The sequence below is a fragment of the Euleptes europaea genome, chromosome 10 (genome assembly GCF_029931775.1).
Source record: "Euleptes europaea isolate rEulEur1 chromosome 10, rEulEur1.hap1, whole genome shotgun sequence".
Lineage (NCBI taxonomy): Eukaryota > Metazoa > Chordata > Lepidosauria > Squamata > Sphaerodactylidae > Euleptes > Euleptes europaea.
This window is the reverse complement of record NC_079321.1, coordinates 15,476,731-15,496,495: the sequence shown is the minus strand read 5'-3', so window position 1 is coordinate 15,496,495 and position 19,765 is coordinate 15,476,731. Positions and strand designations below refer to the sequence as shown.

The window sequence follows — 19,765 nt, the reverse complement described above, 5'->3', positions numbered from 1 at the left end:
CAGTTGTAAGGTTTTGCATTTAAGTACCTGAGGTTTAAAATTAAATGTCTAATATAATTTGGCACAGGAACATGAAGTCTGTGACTGTCCTTAGAGAATACAGACAGTTCCGTTGACTGTTTCAAATTGCCGTGTGCTTGAGAGTGAGAAAAATCATACAACTGGATCACTTTTTAGTTAAATGCCAGATGCTGTTCAACACAGATTAATGCAATCGCATGTTAAGCTTTGAATTCCTTGCTTAAACTGTTTCAGTACTGCATGAAAAATACCTCTCTTTTTTTACCTTTTACTTATCCCTTCTGAGTGTATGACAGAAGTAATTTTTGCTGCAAGAGAATAAAAACTGGAAGTAGTAAATCCTCGCCAAGGAACCTCTTGTGCGGATTCTTTATGGGGCGCAATTGATCTGCCCGTCAGCACCTGATGTAGTTTCAACTGTTTGTCACCCTAATGGTGGCAGCGAGACAGTGGACACGGGCTCACGAACGTGAATGAACTTGGTTTCTGTAGTTAGCGATGAAGCCGCTTTGCGTTATTGATTGATTTGGAACAATTACCTTGGCAGTAACTGTTGCCTGAGAGGTCACGTTGTATCCGAGATGGAGGCACACGCTTCCGTTTGAATCATCGGCTGTGATGCTTATCTCTGACTGTACTCTCCTGTGTGATTTGTAGGGTCACAGCCTCTGGAGATCCATTTGTTACCATTGTTGTTTTTGGCCTCAGTGGTACCATTTGTGCATGCTTCACATGGGTATTTGGCGCTGTAATCCTTCCTTCTTCCTTGTTATTTCTTCTTCTCTGCACCTTTCCTCCACGTGGAAAAGTCTCGTTTTTTAAATTATTTCCCCCCCACACACACACCCTTGTTTGCATGTCACATGCATATAGTTCATGTGTTCTAAATAATAATGTAATTCAGCAGCAGGAATCTCAGAAGCAGGTCTTGCATGACATGAGCTGCGTGGCTGCTGCTTCTTCACCATTACTTTTAATGGGAGGAGTAACAAATACAGTAGAAATTAGCCAGGATACAGGATGATCTTGACAGGCTGGAGAATTGGGGTAAAACTAATAAAATGCATTTCAACAAAGATAAATGTAAAGTTCTGCATTTAGGTAGGAAAAATCAAATGCATAATTATAGGATGGGGGAGACTTGTCTGAGCAGTAGTGTGTTCAAAAAGGATCTTGGGGTCTTAGTAGACCAAACACTGAACATGAGTCAGCAGTGTGATGCAGAAGCTAAAAAGGCAAATGCGATCTTGGGCTGTATCAACAGAATTGTTCACTGAAGATCCAAAATGTTTTGCTGTGACTCAGTGTAAGGTCATGTGAAATGTCTTGGTTCCATACTAGTTGTGATAAATATTTATTTCCAAACAGTTAAGTTTATTAGAGGGTGTCAAAGCAGGAAGGCCAAGTTGACGAGCATAGCATTCCTCACCTGTAGTGATGCCAGGGAAAGAGAAAGCACAGGGTTTGTCGAAATATTTTGGGCTGGACTAGGCATAAATGTATATCTAAGGTGCTTTATTGGAGGGTTGCCAGGGCTGCTCTCCACTGAAGCAAACTGCAGTGTGAAGGTGGGTCGGTTTCCTTGCTCCATTTTGTGGTAGAAAGATCCAAGGTCTGTATGGGCAGAAATGTATTTGCCTTGTTGAAACTCATAACTGAGTGTACATTGCAGAACTTCAGAGGCACTTAATGTGTGTGGTCAGGAATTAAAGAAAAACACGAAGTGGGGAATATAATTAGTGTAAAATGCTGGTTTACAGGGTGCCATAGACTAGTTCTTTCTCCAGCATCCTCATCTTCCCTCAAGGAGAGCCTCAGCTCAGTTGTTAAACAACATATTTTGTAGCGACATTAAGTTGCTTATACAGCAGTAATGTTGGATCAGGTATAACCCCTAAGTTCTTGACCAAGTTGGCTATGGTCAGCTGAACCCCATCGAAAGTGGGAAGCACAATGTCCTCCAAGACGTCTGCCTTCTCAGTCAGCTTTACTTCTGACTTACAAGGATTTAGTTTCAATTTGTTCACTCTTAACTATTCAACTACAGCAAACAGGCAGTGATTGAGGCCTTTACCGCATCACCAGGAGATCTGGATAAAGAGATAAAAAGCTGGGTGTCATTAGCCTACTGATGACAGCCAACCCAAAACTATGAATGAAGTCGAATAGAATGGGTGTTCAGGAATAGGGTCACACCTTGGGGAACACCACACAATGCCAACTGGTCTCCGATGGCAACCCTTTGAGTCCGGACTATGAGGAACTATTTGAGTCAGTCCAGAGCACATCTCCTGATACCTACTTCTGTCTCTAAACACATCAACAAGAGGGCAAGGTCCACCATATTAAAGGTAGGAAAAGTCCAGTAGGAGCAACAAAGAAGCATGGCCTTTTTCTACAGTCAGATGGGGGTCATCAGCCAAAACTACCAGGGCTGTCTCTGTCCCGTAGCCCAGCCTGAAACCCAGCCTAAAAGGGTCCAGAGAAGACGCGTTATCTTAGAAGACCTGGAGTTGGTCAGCTACTGTTCTCTCAGTTGCTTTGCCCAGAAAGGGTAGATTAGAGACTGGGTGATAATTGGTCACGACGTTTTTCTGTAGGAATGTTGTTTTTAAGTAGTAGATGAATAGCCGCCTCTTTGAGTGATTGATTTATGATGATTGGTTGATTTATGATTTTTTTTTTCAATCCACTTGTCCCGCTGCATCGTTTTATTCTGTTCTTCTAGTTTATTGTCAAGATATGTGCAATAGAATGTATATACTTATTATGCTTTCCTTCCCTGAGGGGAGGAAAAGCTGTTCTTATCAAGGAGATTCAAACTTCTTGCTTCTAAAGCCCTAGTGTGGTCAGTGTTTTCAGTATCTGGCCTTCAAGATTATATCCAAGAGAGATCAGAGAAGTCTGACCTTTCAGGTGAAAGGGTGCTGCCGCAGTACATTGAATTGAAACAGCACCAAAACTTAGTACTTTTAAAGGAAGGTGAGTAACTGTCTGGCACTGAGATTTCCAAAAAGTCTGAGAAATTTTAACTTTTAAGTTGAATGTTTTGGAGAAAAAGCCCTGTCTACTTGTATGACTTTAACTACAAGATCATTCTTTGTAGCTCAAACATTTTACTTTTGACAGGTATATTTCTTAGAAGATTGTAAAATACCTTCAGTTTTCAGTTTCTACATGATTATGTTTCAAAAGTTAAAGGGGGCTGTCTAAGTTTATAGTGTTACTGCACGTACTGCAGTCTTCCTCACTAAATGTGATTTCTCATGCAAAGACCTTTTTATTATTTGTATTTAATTAATTGCAACCCCCAAACAGAGGAGAAATAAAATATAACAATGATGGTAGCAAGTCTATAGATATGCATCTGTAAAAGGTTTCGAAGCATCTAAACATATGTCTGTGTGCAGTTGTCATCTATATGCCATACTAAATATTGTCGAAGGCTTTCACGGTCAGAGTTCATTGGTTCTCGTAGGTTATCCGGGGTAACCGTGGTCTTGGTATTTTCTTTCTTGACGTTTCGCCAGCAGCTGTGGCTGGCATCTTCAGAGGAGTAACACTGAAGGACATACGTTCAAATATTGATAAGGTTGTAAGGTCCTCAATCCACTGGATTACTGGAGGTGGGCATTTATCTCGTGCAGAGACCTTACAACAATAACAATTATAAATGCATTGGCATACTGGGGTTTACAGTAGGATGGGGAAGCAACCCTGGTGACAGAAAGAAGTAGATCTCAGGAGGGGGGCAGAGAGAAGATGTGTTGAAAAAAACAGAGAGAATAGAGAAAAAACGGACTTATTAAGTACAAATGTGTGGCTTTGTACCAAGTTTTTCCAGATAAAAAGTAACCTTAAATGTACCAGCCCTGACCTGGATGGCCCAGGCGAGCCTGATTTCGTCAGATCTCAGAAGCTAAGCAGGGTCAGCCCTGGTTAGTATTTGGATGGGAGACCACCAAGGAATACCAGGGTTGGTGTGCAGAAGAAGGCACTAGCAAACCACCTCTGTTAGTCTCTTGCCATGAAAACCCCAAAAGGGGTCGCCATATTAAGTTGGCTGCGACTTGATGGCACTTTATATGCACACACACAAAATGTACCAAGTTTTTCCAGATAAAAAGTAACCTAAACCTTTAGCATCTTGTGTGCAACTCAATTTTTGTGGGCTTCCTTGTGTTTTTCAGACTAGCAGGAAGTGATGTCATGCGGGTTTCATTGCTTAAGGCACACAAGACTACCGTTTTCTTGTTAATCAAATCAGAAAGGGGTGGATTGTCCTATCTGATGAGGCCAGATTTTCCTGGAATGTTTGAAGAAAGGAATTTGTGTGGTCCATAGGCATACTAATGTAAGCACAGGGACCCCAGTTTTGGTCAGTGAAACCAAGCAGGGGTTGAATGGTTAAACTCCTGAGTCCTTTCCTATTTGGTACCAACCTAGGGTTATCTTTTACAGACTGCTGGAGATGTTTGGCATGTCTGTTTTGGCTGCATGTACCACTGGGAGCTAGGTTTTGTAGTAGTGGAGTATATTTTATGCCATCATATTAAGCTATATGATACATCTTTGCATTCTTCCCAGCAAGTGATCACTGGAGCATTTTCCCTAGCAAGGACAACCTCCCCATGTGTAAGCTAGCTTTATGATTCCCTAGATGCCTAGGATGGAATCCAAAATATTCCACTCCAAATTGGACAGGTGAAATTTCTGCTTCTGGATCTTATAAATAATTGTGTCAGCATCTTTGCCTTCATGATTCCAATGACAGATCAGAGGATGATATTTTTAAACATATGCACGCCAAGATGTGAGGCTTCTCCTCAGCTCCCATACCAACCATGCCCAGTTAATCCTGTGTGTACGTGTAAAGTGCTGTCAAGTCGCAGCCGACTTATGGGTTTCATGGCAACAGACTAACAGAGGTGGTTTACCAGTGCCTTCCTCTGCACAGCAACCCTGGTATTCCTTGGTGGTTTCCCATCCAAATATTAACCAGGGCTGACTCTGCTTAGCTTCTAAGATCTGACCAGATCAGGCTAGCCTGGGCCATCCAGGTCAGGGCCAGTTAATCCTACAGGATCTTTTTCTAATGTTTTATTTTATTTTATAAAAAGAAGGATAAAAAAGGAAATAAGGGGAAAATAGGGGTATCCACAGTACAACCAGAGGGACAAAAATATAGAAATAAGTCAAGCAGACTACATTGCTGTACTAATCAGCGCCATAATACTATCAACTAGTTAACCAAGTAATAAAAGAAATATTTAAGCGTTGCTAATCATATGATATGATCAAAAAATAATCGCCTTATCACATCTGTCAAACATATTTAATATCTCTGCAGTCAAAATAACTAAATATAAAATTAAATTGAACATCTGCTCTCCTATTTTATTTTTATTAACATTAGGCCTCTATATTTATGGAATAGTTTCCATTTCTCATGAAACTGCTCTAGATATGTGTCATTGTTTATATTTATCATGTTGGTCATTTTTGCCATAATTGCATATTCCATTGATTTTTCTTTCTGTTCTTCAATCCTACAGGATTTTGATTGAGCTTAGAACAGAGCTTCCCACCACCCAAATACAGTGCTTTTTGTTAGGCCCTATTTTCCTTCTCTTTCTTCCCAACCTTCTTCTTAAACAAGGGCTGAGGGGCAGTGCAAGTCACTGCTGGGGGGAAAACTGTCAAGTGGCTTCATGCGTATCTTCCCTACTCAATGAGGTGGGCAGTACCACCTTAGTGTTAGAGCAGAGCACATAAAATGGAGAAGGCAGAACAATGTACTTTTTCCTTAACTCTTTTTTCAGGACAGGACAAATATACTTGACGGAAATAGAGAATTGTATTGATTTTGTTAAATATCAGAAAAGATCAGTGTCCAGTTGCTGGTGCTGGAGACACTTTTCGAGATTCTCTAGAGCTGGAGACACACCCCACCACCACCATCACCAATAGATGTTTGGAACCCACAAGAACCCACCTAATAACATCTTCTTGCAACCTTCAACCACATACTATCCATCCAAACTCAGTCTGGGATTTATTCTTTCTTTTTTTTTAAATCACACCTAAGAAAAATTAAGGTGCATCAACCATGCTTGACCTGCAGTGACTTAATCTCAGATTGCAAAAATCTTACTGCAGTTCCCTAGTTTCAGTGATCAAAAGCAAAGACTTACTATCACCAGTAGACCTCTGAGACCTAGCTACACATACTGCTATGTAGGCATACTGAAGATTTCTTTGCTTCTCACTATCAGCACTATTTTTATTGGGTCCTGCCCTTCAGGTTCTCATCAGCACTGAACGTTTCTCACAAAGGTAATAGTGATGTTAGCAGCCCACCTGCATCTGAAAAAAAATGAACATAAGAAGAGCCTGTCCCCCATTAATAGAGGCTTAATGAGATGTTATTTAACAGCTGATGTTATTTACCTTTGTCTCATGAAAAGCTTCACCTGTCCATTAGGCCTGTATTAACGAGAAAGGACTTTTTTCCCCTCCAGGTTGTTGGCCACCCTGTTCCAAATTAGTGTTGCTCCATAAATGTTTATAAGGGCATTAAGATAATGGCCGTTTCCATATCAATCCTTTTACTAGTAGTCCCTACAAAAGAGCATACCTTTTTCCTCATTGTTGCACAGGGAGTCGTTTTCTTTCCCTTTTTAATGTAGAAGTATGTGAACACAAACATACAATAATTGACATTTATTATAGTATTTAGAAAATTTACATGCCACCTGTCCAGAGACTCACTCAAGATGACTCACAAAATAAAAACAAATACAATAAAATCATTTTAAAAAAACCATTAAATTGCCAGTGTCCAAAAACGACTTCAAGAAGCCTAAACTGATATCCGTGAAAGACCACAGAAACAGCTTCAAAAGGTGGAGTGCTTCATTTCAATGTCTGGACAGCCCAGGCTAGCCAGATCTCATCAGAACTCGGAAGCTAAGCAAGATGGACCCTGCTTAGTATTTGGATGGGAGACCACCAAGGAAGCCCAGGGTCACTGCACCGAGGCTGGCAATGGCAAACCACCTCTATTGGTCGCTTGCCTTGAAAACCATCCAAGGTTGTCATGAGTTGGCTGCTACTTCACAGCACTTTACACACACACACACAGAGAGAGAGAGAGAGAGAGAACTATTTTAGCCCCTACAGCAAGCCGGTAGGGTCTCTGGGAGACCCTGAGGCAGGGAGACCCTCTTCAGGCTGGTTCTTTTTTGCCAAAGAACAGTTCTGTCCCTTGCCTGTAAAGGTAAAGAATGGCTAAATTCTACTTACTGAACAAATTGTCCATCTTCCTGCTATGCCCCCTCTCTTTGGTTACCACTCTTAGACCCCCCTGGGAGCTGGCAAGCTCTTTGGCCCCACCCTTTCATCTTGGCTCAATGCTTTCCTTCTGGGGAAAATGATGTGGTGCAAACCTATGCATGTCTACTCAGAAGCATGCCTCACTGAATTCGCTAGCCCTTACTGCCAAGTAAGTGTGCTTTGGATTATATAGTAGACCTGGGCATTAAAAAGGCCAGACTCTTTGAGTAGTTTGTGAACAAAGGAAGGAAGAATCAAAAAGGCTGCGTGTTCCAGGAAAACCTGCCCTGTGGGTCAGAGGTGACTTGTAAGGGTTAGGCTTTAAAATGTTACCAGGCAAGTCTAGAAAGAGGGGAGACTCTGACCTGGCATGTGCAAACAAAGGTCTTGGGATTGAGGATAACAGTGAAGGAACTGGAAATGAAACACGGTATGCTTGTTGGAATGATCAAGACAGAGTTTGTTTTTTTACAAGGAGAGGACACTCTTGTCTTTTCAGTGGTTGCCTGATGCTTAATCCGCATTTATAGAGTTTGGACATGTTAACTCCCTTCCTTTTTACTAGTTTTTAATCTTTAGTTTTACCATTGTTTTCTATTAACATTTGCACTTCACGTATTACTTTTTAGTCTAACAACATAATAGCATTTGGCAACTTGTAATAACGGCTTCTACTGGAAATAAAACTATGCCTCAGGCAGAGGATAGAAGAGGGGGGTGGACTGAATACTAGCCCTTAGTTGGTATTTCTTTATTTCAAGAATGCTGCAGTTTTCCTCTTCCAGGCTCTTTCTGCTGCTCAGAAGTAAAATTAGGGCAAAGGTGTTTGGCTTCCGAGATCTCTTACCAAATAGATTTATTTGGACAAAGAAGGGGAGGGGCCATGGCTCTGGTAGAGCATCTGCTTGGCATGCCGAAGGTCCCAGGTTCAATCCCCAGAATCTCCAGCTAAAAGGATTATCTGTACCTGAGACCCTGGAGTGCGGCTACCAGTCTGAGTAGACAATACTGACCTTGTTCGACCAACGGTCTGAGTCAGTATAAGGCAGCTTCATGTTTCCATGTGTTCCTGTTATAACTCTCAGTGGGTTACAGTCATAGTGTGCATATAATGTGTGTTCAAAGATTCAATTTAAAAGAAGAAAGGTTGAAAGTGAAGTCTACCAGACAGAAAGGAAGTGCTGTACCAGCTGGGGTGTTTTTGTCTATGCCTCCCATTGCCTCACTGCCTTTCTTCCTGGCAGTGCCCTGGAAATCAGCCTCTGTCTTAAGGAGCCATCCCTCCAGCAAGCGGCTGTTGGTTGCAACTAGGAAATAGGCAGTGGTGGACTGGACACAGACAACATGTCACCTTTGTTTATTTACTTGCAATATTTGTAGACCACCTTTCAACCATAACAAATTTCCAGGTGCTTTACAGTAAAAGCAAGTTAAAAAGGGATTGTGTGTGTGCGCACACTGTCAAGTCACAGCTGATTTATGGCGACCCTGTAGGGTTTTCAAGGCAAGAGATGTTCATAGGTGGTTTGCCATTGCCTGCCTCTGTGTGGACTGAGATAGTTCGGAGAGAACTGTGACTGGCCCAAGATCACCCAGCAGGCTTCATGTGGAGGAGTGGGGAATCGAACCTTGGTTCTCCAGATTAGAGTCCCCCACTCTTAACCACTACACCATGCTCAAGTAAGTACTGCATATTAACACGTAATGATTATTGTTCTTCCTTCCTGATTCTGGTGTTATGTGTTTTTATTGAATTATTTTATGATTTTAAATGTTGCTCAAATGTTTTAATTTTCTTATGTACACTACCTTAGGAACCCTGATGGTGTGGAAAGGCAGCATAAAAATGTTTTAAATAAATAAACATTATATATTTTAAAAACAGCAATACACTTTACATTAGGGGGAGAAACTATTAAAGCCATATAGTGTTGTGATGGTAGCCAGAGATGTATGTGATACTCAGTGATCCCACACTCCAGATAATGGTGCTGATAATCCGTTTTTCCCCCAGTCCTATGGATTTTTGGAAAGAATGTAGAAGAAAGAAAAATCTGTTTCTTGCCCTCTTCAGTAACCTACAGCTCAATCCTAGAAGTAAGATCTGTTGAATAGACCTGAGTAGGATTCTGAGCAGACCTGCTTAGAATTGTTCTCCCAGTTTCCAGGGCCAATTTTTTAGATGGTAGTAATGAGTGGAACCTAGACTTTAGTATTGCTGTAGTATATAGTAGTGATAATGATATGTTGCAGATGGTGAGCTTAAGTAATGATGGCAATTCTGAAGTCACAGAGCAGCTTGATTTTATTTTATCTCTCTGCTACCTCAAGATTTTTTATGATGTTGTACCCATTGGTAATAATTACAATAAGGATAACAGTTAACCAGACATTGTTAGTAGGCTGCCTATTGTTTAACAGCGGTTAATAATCAAGAAGCTTACCATTGTTACCATTGTGAAGCCCATTAACAACCATTACATGAGCTGGGTCTACCTGCAGCAGCCGCAAGGAGGGTAGATCAGGCCAGCAGGAAGCAGCAAACTGCTTGCCTATGCCCGTCTTCAGAGTGTGGTTAAAAGAGGAGGGTTGGAGCCAAAGGGGTAGGGCAAAAATGAAAGGGATGTGGTTACCAAAGGAAGAGTGGAGCCAAAGGGAAGGCACCAATGTGGGAAAGAGGTGGGAAAGAAGGAAGGGGTGATATCAGTAGGAATGGATAAGTGTGCCCGTTTATATTCCGTAGACCAAGGCCCACAAAAATTTGGAGCATGTATCACCATGTCCAAAGCATACTTTTATATGAATGGCCATACCTGGCTTATTAGACAAAGGTGATAAAAGGTGCTGCATGCCATAGGGGATACAATCTTGGTAATATCATTTTTATGGAGTAAATTCTTCCCAAGAATTACAATTTATAATTCTTCCAGACTGCCAAATCTATTTTAATTTTATTTATATTTGACTAAAGTTGAGGATCACCAGATCCTTATATTCCATGAAATAATTATCCCTAAATTATTAAGTAGCCAGCGTGGTGTAGTGGTGTAATTCTGTATCGACTTTTGAGGCTCAGCAAATCCCTAAGGACTCCCAGTGTGTTGTTCCTTTTAAATTCATAGAGTTTGCAATGGATTGTTTTCTTTTAAAGTTTTCACTCTCCACCAAACCAACTATTAGAGCTATTTATTTCTGAGTTACTTTGATATGGCTTGATATATTGAGGTTCAAAAACTTTGAAAAGAGAGTACAAATGTGTAATATAGTTTTCTGAATTACTCATGAAAATTTTTCTTTGTCTTTCCTGGAACTCTTGGGAGTTAAACTGGTTAATTACTTTCTCCTCAATATTTTGAGACCGTTGAACTCGATATACATGTTTGTTTATCATTCTGTTTGTTCAAATATTTGTCACATAAACGGTTATTTACAGAAGTAAGAAGGTTAAGGGAAATTGGGAGATGATCCCCTCCCATATAATTTTCCACTTTGACTTTTCCAACTAAATCTAGGTAGGCTGATGTAGTGGTTAAGAGTGGTGGTTTGGAGCGGTGGACTCTAATCTGGAGAACTGGGTTTGATTCCCCACTCCTCCACATGAGTGGCGGAGGCTAATCTGGTGAACTGGGTTGGTTTCCCTACTCCTACACATGAAGCCAGCTGAGTGACCTTGGGCTAGTCACAGCTCTCTTGGAGCTGTCTCAGCCCCACCTACCTCACATGGCGCCTTTTGTGGGGGGGAGAAGGGAAGGTGATTGTAAGCCGGTTTGATTCTTTCTTAAGTGGTTTGATTTTTTTAAGCCAGTTTGATTCTTTCTTTACTTCTTTATGTAAATATTCTATACAATAGATTCATCACCAAAATTTGTTGCATTGACACTAAACATCATTGCTTAATTCTTCAGATTAGTTTTACACACAGCAACACTGCTATAGTCATTTAACACTTTCTACTAATTCTTTACAAGAATCTACCAGGTTCGACTTATATAGTATCACATCGTCAGTGAAAAGTTTATCTTATATGCATACCTGGTTCCCAGTCCCTGAATACTTTCATTTTGGTGAATAAACTGGGCCAGTGGCTGTAACAACAAAACAATTTAATAAGACATTTCCTGTTCTAATCTATCAAAAGCCTTTTCAGCATCCAGTGATAGAATTATTGTTGGAATTTATTTAGCTTTGATGTATTTGATTATTTTAATAGCTTTCATGTATTGCATGATGAATATTGCTTTGGTATAAGTCCAACTAGATGAAAGGAAATATATTTAGAGACAATAATTTTAATCTGTTTACTAAAATAGTAATGTAAGGAGACTCACAGGTAGAGTTTTATCCTTACCCAGTTTTCAGATGAACACCACTTGGAGGCCACGTTCTTGAGATTCTTTTCAATGCTATAAATATTATTGAATGCTGAAATTTGTGGATATACTATAAAAAGCTAACAGCAACTATGGCCATAACACAAAGCATGCTTAAATACTAAAGGTCCTAACCAAGCCCAACAATTTAATATGCCAAAAGTACATGCTACAACAATGTTATACAAATGTTACAAAATATACAATGTCTAAACATATAAAAAATCCTGTCTAACCACAATGAACTCAGAGTGTTTTCTGGCGTTCTGCGTTCTACAGCAGCATTATTCACAATTTTTAAAGAGACAGTACACACTTTTTCAACTAGATGCTAAATGGCTTGTCAAAAATATGAGCCACCGACCAGTTCAATGCCAAATAATTCATGTTGCGAACCAATTCGTTGCCAAAACATTTATGTTGCGAGATAGGAGCCCAGTATATCCTATTTCAAAACAAATTTCTTCAGTCACATTCCAAAAGTGAAATTGGCAAAGATCGCTGTTACAGGCAATGATTCAACTAACATTCATGCTTCCAGCCGCTTGTAATAATTTTGCAAGTTTATGATTCTCTATTACATTCCAGAGGTGCACGTTAGCAGCCTTCCATTGACCGGGCGAAAGAGCTCAATCCTTTCAAGGTCTTACTGTGAAAGTTTATACCTGGTAAAATGTGCCAATGGAACAAGTAAATGCATACATAGACACCTCCTTGCCTACCTCAGCACCCCTCTGGCCTTAGAAGTGAGGGGGGGGCATTAGAATTGCACGCTGGGTCTTGTCTTCTCTTTCCTTGGTCGGGAGTGAGAGGCCAGGAGAGTCCTCATTGGCCAGCTCCTACTCCCTTTTGAGAGAAGCCTCACAGGCTGCTCAGGCCCTTTATCTGTCCCCAGTCTCCTGTGGGAAAAGCTGACAGAAGTTGGGGTGGATTTCCAGTTGCTGGAGTCCTTGCCTTGATCCCCTCCACTATCCTGGCTCCAGCTAAATCTGTTATGGGCAGGTCTGCCCCACCAAGGGCTGGTGTATTGCCAGAGCTTGGCCTCCCAGAGCTCCGCACCCCTGACCAGCTAAGCATTGTATGGGTAATTATTGGACCAGTCCTCCCCAGTATCCACCAGTGCCACCTTCTGCTCATCATGACTCAATTGGGGGTCAAGAGGGCCCTTAAAGGGCTAGGCTTCCCTGACAGCCACCCAGGAAGGATCCAATGCTGCCCTGTACCTGCAGCTACCTCCAGTGCAGGGTGCTGAAGACCTTGCCAGCGTGGTGTGATCTGGAGAAACGGGTTTGATTCCCCACTCTTCCACATGAGCTGTGGACTCTAATCTGGTGAAACGGGTTAGTTTCCCCACTCCTACACATGAAGCCTACACATGACGACCTTGGGCTAGTCGCAGTTCTCTGAGAACTCTCTCAGTCCCACCTACCTCACAAGGTGTCTGTTGTGGGGAGAGGAAGGGAAGGTGAACGTAAGCTGGTTTGAGACTCCCTAAAGGTAGAGAAAATCGGGGTATAAAAACCAACTCTTCATCGTTGTCTTATTCTGCCCCCATCAGCCTACACTGACATACACCAAGAATTACTTAGGCTATTACATCAAGTTGTAAGGTAACCTTCCAGTCTGGTGTGCAGGCAAAAAAAATATTCAAAAGCATGCAAATCAAATCCATCCATTGGAGGGAAGAATATTATGCCCTTTGTTGTAGTTGGATACAAAGAACAGCTTAAATAATTGTGAGCTCCAAGTGGTGTGGCAGGAACCACATGGGCAGCATGTTATCTGTTGCCTTCAGCCATTTAATGAGGTGAATTTTACCAGGTCCCCGCTACTGTATTTGTAATCAGTTGAAAAGATACGGTGAAACTCATGACTGAATATTACAGATGGCCAGCCCAAACGGTGGCAGTCCTTTACAGGCAAGGACCACAGCGTGTCTATATGAGTGCATGCAACTCAGCCTTAATTGTAGAGGGCGGGCCTCCAGTGCTTCAGAGGAAGGGAGACCCAAACGAACAAGAGGAGGAGGACAGTGAGATGTGCAAATGACTCCAGTAGCAATTCTTTGATGTGCCATATAGAACTTGCAGTGTTACGTCTTCCTAATCTATTCAACACTTTGTCCCAAGAGGTTTCTATGGAGACTGCTCCAGAATTTAACTTCTCTAATGCTTTGGATTACAATGTACTTCGCATTTTAATAAAGAATTGCAAGGTCCTATACATGCTGGCTGTGTTGAACAAGTATTGTTATTTTAAAAAGTGATGATTTCTCCTCTAAAAGGGAAAGGGTGAGTTGTGTGATATACTTTCTAGGTATCATATGGCTGTGTTTCTCTTGGAGACAGGAATACTACTTTTACTGTGTGTTTAAAAATATCCTTGTACTTATGGTATGATGCCCATGTAGTGCTTCCACTACATGGGCATCATACCATAAGTACAAGGATATTTTTCTTCATGGAAGTATCTGTTACAAGAGAAGAGAGCAAGTCTATCTGTACATGGCAGGGATACTCTTTTTTGGTATAAGCTCCAGGCAAAGGGATCAGAAAGATGGGACTTAGCAATGTAAAAAGAATGCTCCCGAGGCTTTTCATTTCCACCAAGTTCTGCTTAGATTTTTTTAATTAGCTGAGGTTAATTTAAACCTCATGAAATGTGAAAGATTAGAACCGGTTGAAAGCGATCTCATATCCTATACAAGTGAATTATCTAAAAGGAGTAATTTTGTTTCTTGTTTTTCCCCCTTTCTCCTATTCTCGAGGTCCCTGCTCTATTGCGAACCCTTCTAATTCGCTCTGCGTTCAAAAGAGTCAAACGCTCTCTTGCCAAAGCGTTAACTTGACTTTCCTGCTAATAAAACTGAATCACATGACGTATCAACTATGCAGTGTCTGTAGAGAGGATCACCAGCATGAGTCCCACAACCCTTGGGGCCTATCGCTGTTGGGGGGCAAAGCCCACACCCCAGATGCAAGTGGCAAGCCGGTTTCCAGTGGGCTGCCAGATACGGTGCAGTTTTCCTCCCCTGTACTATGGCTGTTTCCCAATGCAGCCAAGGTGGTCTGGGAGGCAGCTGCGTTTAAGTTCCCTTGTGACTTAGGAGGCTGTTCCTGTTCCGTCTTTTGAGCATAAAACGTGCAACACACAAAGGGAAAGAAGTGTGAATGAATTCAGTGTAGGCAGCACTGATTGTAATTGAACGGCTTCATCTCAAAAATAAAAGCCAGAGATTTCAGAAATCATTTTTATCAAGGCCAGAGTACCACAAAACACTGCAGGCCCCAAAAGGCAAGTTTGTCAGTGTGAATCATTGTTAGTCTTCTAAATGGAAGAGAGCTGCACTTTTTGTACTGCTTATTCAATATCCTACTGGATCTAGTAGTATAATTTTTTTTCTTGTTGGAGGGTATCTAAAAGTAGGTGATTAGCTAGCTTTTCCATGAATGAACAACATGAGGAGTTTTTTTTAATGTTCTTTGTTTGGGGATAGCCTGGGATTAAACCTAAATAACATTGTAATGTTCCACATTTCACAGTGCCACTGGTCAATTTAGTGTGGCAAGAAAAATCCTTCAGGAAACAACGACATAATGAATTTGTAATGAGCTCTCATCTGTCAGATTTCATATTGTCCCCTAAGAGTTGACGACACTAGCGTATGCACATTAGGAGCGTGTCCATCACACGTCACCCATGTTGGGATTAGCAAAATACCCATGTAAGAACTGTAGTTGCTACTCTTTGTATGACAAACCACTCCTTAGCATAAATTATCCTGGCTTCTAAAACATGGCAATGACTGTCATACTGGAATCCTTAGCAGCAGGAATGATGCATTCCACTGTCCTTATCAGGGACTCATCAGACAATTAAGTTCAGTGTTGTCAGGTAACAGCAGCAGGCTTAACATTTTATATTTCCTGCAAGTGCCTCGCCCTACCATATAATCCTTTTGTGGTGTTGCTTATACATTTTAACATGGATGTGTACTATTATTTTGTACCCTGAGCTAGATTCCAGTCCCGTAGCACCTTAGAGACCAACAAGATTTTTTTGGGTATGAGCTTTTGAGAGTCGAAGCTCCTTTCATCAAAAAGATATCTGACAAAGGGAGCTTTCGCTCTCGGAAGCTCGTACCCCAAAAATCTTCTTGGTCTCTATGGGGCTACTGGACTCGAATCTAGCTGTCCTACTGCAGATCAACATGGCTCCCCATGTTCCCTCAGAGGTTGCCCCTCCCCCACTCATGTGCACCCTGGAGTATTCTCATGAGAGGAAGAGAGTATTTTCATGAGAGGAAGAGAGCAGTACATTTTGTGAGATGTGTGGTAGATACAGAACAGAGATAACGGGAGACAGATGGGGAGGTGTCCATTGGTGAATGGCAGCCAAAGGCACCAGTCTGGAGCCAGTCATGGTTGAGGTGGCGGGAAGAGGGATCCTTGTTTGGTGTGTTCTGTCAAAGGGATTTGACGGTTCCTTCAGTTTTGTTTAGGTTTTTTTTTCTTTTTATATAAGTTTCAGATATATATTTCTTTTTCTACATGCATTGTTTGTATAACATATTATTTTCTCATTCCCTTCCATCCCACCCATCCCCCTCCCTAACCCCACTCCTTCTCTTTATAATTTTTAGCCTCTTAACCCCAGCCACTGGCACAAAGTCTGAATCTTCCACCGAATGTCTTTTCTTCGTTCCATTAATATCCACTCTAAATAGGTCTTCCATCTGCTCGTGATTTCCCTGTTCTTATCTTCCCATGAAGTCTTCTGATGCATCATCTCGACGATATCCGACTGTATAAATTCAAACAGATAGTTGTGCCAGATTTCTATAGTCCATTTACTTTTATCCTTCCAACCCAGAGCTATTACTGCTTTGCTTGCTAATAACATAGCCTTGAATGTGGCCTGGTCCCTCTTGTTTACCCCCGAGTTCCCTGTTGTACTCATTAACATTAGCTTAAAATCTACGGTTAAGGATACTTTACGTATTCTCCTTATAATTTTTAGTATTTGTGTCCAAAAGTCCCTAACCTCTGGGCATTCCCACCACATGTGGGAGAACCATCCCTTAGATTGTCTACAGTGCCAGCACATGGAGCTTAGTCAGTTTTGTTTAGGTTTTAGGACTATGAGCTCCAGATCAGTCTTAATTCAGGCTCTCTCTTTTTGTGTGTGTGGTGAGTGAGCGTAATGTTAGCCATAAATCCTGAAAATGATGACCATCATCAGAAAAGCTGCCTGTAGCTGCCATTAGAAGCTGCTGAGCTAATGATGGGCTGGGCAGATAATCATAGGAAAGTTAATTGTAAGGTTTGATCTGGCATCTTGTCAGCAGAGATAAGTTGTCACGTTTTCCACTTGAGCTGAAACTAAATGATTGTAAAATAAGTTATGAGTGTCCTTGGGCCTGTCTGCCAGAATGATGGCTAAGAATACATTCCTGGCCCATCAGTCTCAAGAAGCCTCTTTGATATTTATGCGAAAGGAATGTTATTTTATTCCCCCTCTAGTCATGCTTGTCAGCTTCCCGAGTGAAAAGTGAAACGGCTGCTTTGACTCCTACTTCAAGTATCAGAGCTCAGAGAGGCTCCCCAGATTGTTGTTGTTGTTATTACCCACATTTTATTTTTGTGGGTGTGCATTGAACACGGATGCCTGATTGGGAAGAATGAATGGGAACCCTGAATGTACAGGATGGATGCAGAACGGCCCGGCCCAGCTTATTGGTTTCTGTGCTTTTGTCAACGCTGCTTAGGCTGTGGAGTAATGAGGCGCATGCCTCTTTTTAATTTGGTATGCCCCTTGTATTTCATAGTAGCTGTGGTGGTCATCTGTTCTAGAGTGTGGTAACAAATAAAATGTGTTATTTGTGTTCCATCCGGAGTATGAAATTGCATGCAGTGGGGTTGAGGCTAGAGCCCATTTGCAGTTTGCAAGAGGTCCCTTTTCAGTTTGAGGAACACCTTGTCACGTAAGCGCAAGAGTCAGAGATGGGAGAATTCTGCATGCAAATCTGGTTCACTTTGACGATCCATATTTTAAAAGTCACCTATTACAAAATAATCTGTATAAACATTGAAAATGGGGAAACAATAACACCTTAATTGTGTGTCTTAGATTCCTGTTTCTTTTTCCAGTTGGGGAGGGAAACTGTTTTAGCTGTAGAGTATGTAGTACATCTCAAAGACTTAGTGCACCATGTTCATTTTTTCAAGTAGGCCCTGCAATACTACTTTCATTTTTGGTGCTACATGACCATGTAGTTATTGAGGAATTAAACAAGGATAACAAAAAAAGTGCTTGTGCCAGCACACTCGTGTTTTGTTTTATTAGTACAAAGGGTTCTGTGTTCAGTGGAAACCTTGAAAAATAATGCTGTTTTCTGCGTCACTTAAAGTTTGCTGCTTTATAATTTAAGCACAGTTCAGTATCACTACTCACAAATATGTAAACATATAAATGATTCTTCAAAAGATAACACAAGGTTGTGAACGCCAGTGGCACTTTTAGAGACACTGAATATGCCCAAATAAACAGTTATCTCTCCTTTTGAGTCATTTAAAGGATTGGTTTAAAGGTACTTGAGTCTGCCACAGGGACTCACAGCTACATTAGGCCTGTGAGTTCCCAGTTGAAACTCAATTTACAGTAAAAAATACTGTGGGGGTCCATTTGGCTTGGAACCTTAGCTCAGGGGCGGGGGGGCTCCCTCCTGCCTCCCCCCATGACATTTTCCCAAGTCAAAACAACAATGCGGGGGGATTATTTACCCTGTCAGAGAAGTTCCACTAGATGCTTGAAAATGGAGGCCCTTCCATAGGGCACCCCCTCAGTGCTTTTAAACGGAGTTCCCACCAGGAATTCACAACTCCAATAGGGCGGCGAGTTCCTGTGATGGACTCATGAACTTCATAATGCATAGTTTGGCCCTTGGAGGCGTCTGAAGATATAGGGGCTCATTCATACTACTGTGTGTACTGGCCCTAGATTAATTTTTGATAAAGTGTTTTACCAAAAGTGATTGAAATACAGTTCAAGTTATTCGTAGAGAAGTCCATGGTTGTATACCTCAGTGCTTGGTTGCTGCTTTTTGTTGGGCTGTAGACACGTACCTTACCTCATGTTTTGTCTTGCTTTCTGTCCTGATTCACAGATACTGGCTTGGGAGATTCTGTGTGTTCCAGCCCCAGTATGTCTAGTACCACAAGTCCTAAGCTGGACCCTCCTCCTTCCCCTCACGCTAACAGGAAAAAACATCGCAGGAAGAAAAGCACTAGCAATTTTAAACCTGATGGTATCTCAGGCACTGCTGAAGGTATCTATTTTACATTGTCTTCGAATGCAAATGTGCACAGTATTGACAAGTCCCCAATGTCTCACTGCTGCCTCTATCTAGGTATGTTTGGGGTATGTTTGTGGTCTGCTGCTGGCTTGCTGTTATGTCCTGGGGCAGTAAAAAAATAAATCTTCCCTGTCATTTTTCAGAGGTCAGCCAGCTCCTTAAGATGATGGACTTCTTTCATTGGTCATGTATAAAAATTCGGGCTGTGTTCGTAGGACACCCTCCCATCCCACTTTATGAGCAAATCCCCCAAACTCAAACCCATTTGCCATTGAGGGCAGGATTGTAGTGCTGAATTCTTACCATTTTATTACAGAAATGTTTCTGTCCCATGTCATTTTTTTCCTAGACAGACTAGACAATGCTGAATATTTCCTACTTTATGCCACTACAGACTAGCTTTATTTTTAAAATTTGTCATCAGATTCTTAATTATCATTTTACCATTTGGATTGGTTTAGGTCATTTGTGCAACTTATCCCATTTCATTGATGCTTTTGATTAAGGCGCAGTTACTTAGCCCATCTCTCTTTGCTGATGAAACTCAATAATACCAATGAATGAATTTTCAAGTTGGAGCTTAGGAGATGCAATCCTTGTGAAGGGACTGGCAAATTATTTTGATATTAATGTTTTGATGGTATTGATGTTTTTAGTAGAATGTTCTGTTCAAGAGTCTCTCAAA

General features: G+C 41.4%; 1 protein-coding gene across 3 annotated transcripts in view; it reads left to right on the top strand.

Annotated features, from left to right (window-relative positions):
• AGAP1 (ArfGAP with GTPase domain, ankyrin repeat and PH domain 1) overlaps positions 1 to 19,765 on the top strand; it is a 355,259-nt gene that overhangs the window by 224,064 nt on the left and 111,430 nt on the right. For all 3 annotated transcript variants that reach the window (XM_056856130.1, XM_056856129.1, XM_056856128.1), the window contains one exon: positions 18,892 to 19,053. In XM_056856130.1, coding sequence (XP_056712108.1) covers positions 18,892 to 19,053 — 162 coding nt within the window. The remainder of the gene's footprint in view (positions 1 to 18,891; positions 19,054 to 19,765) is intronic.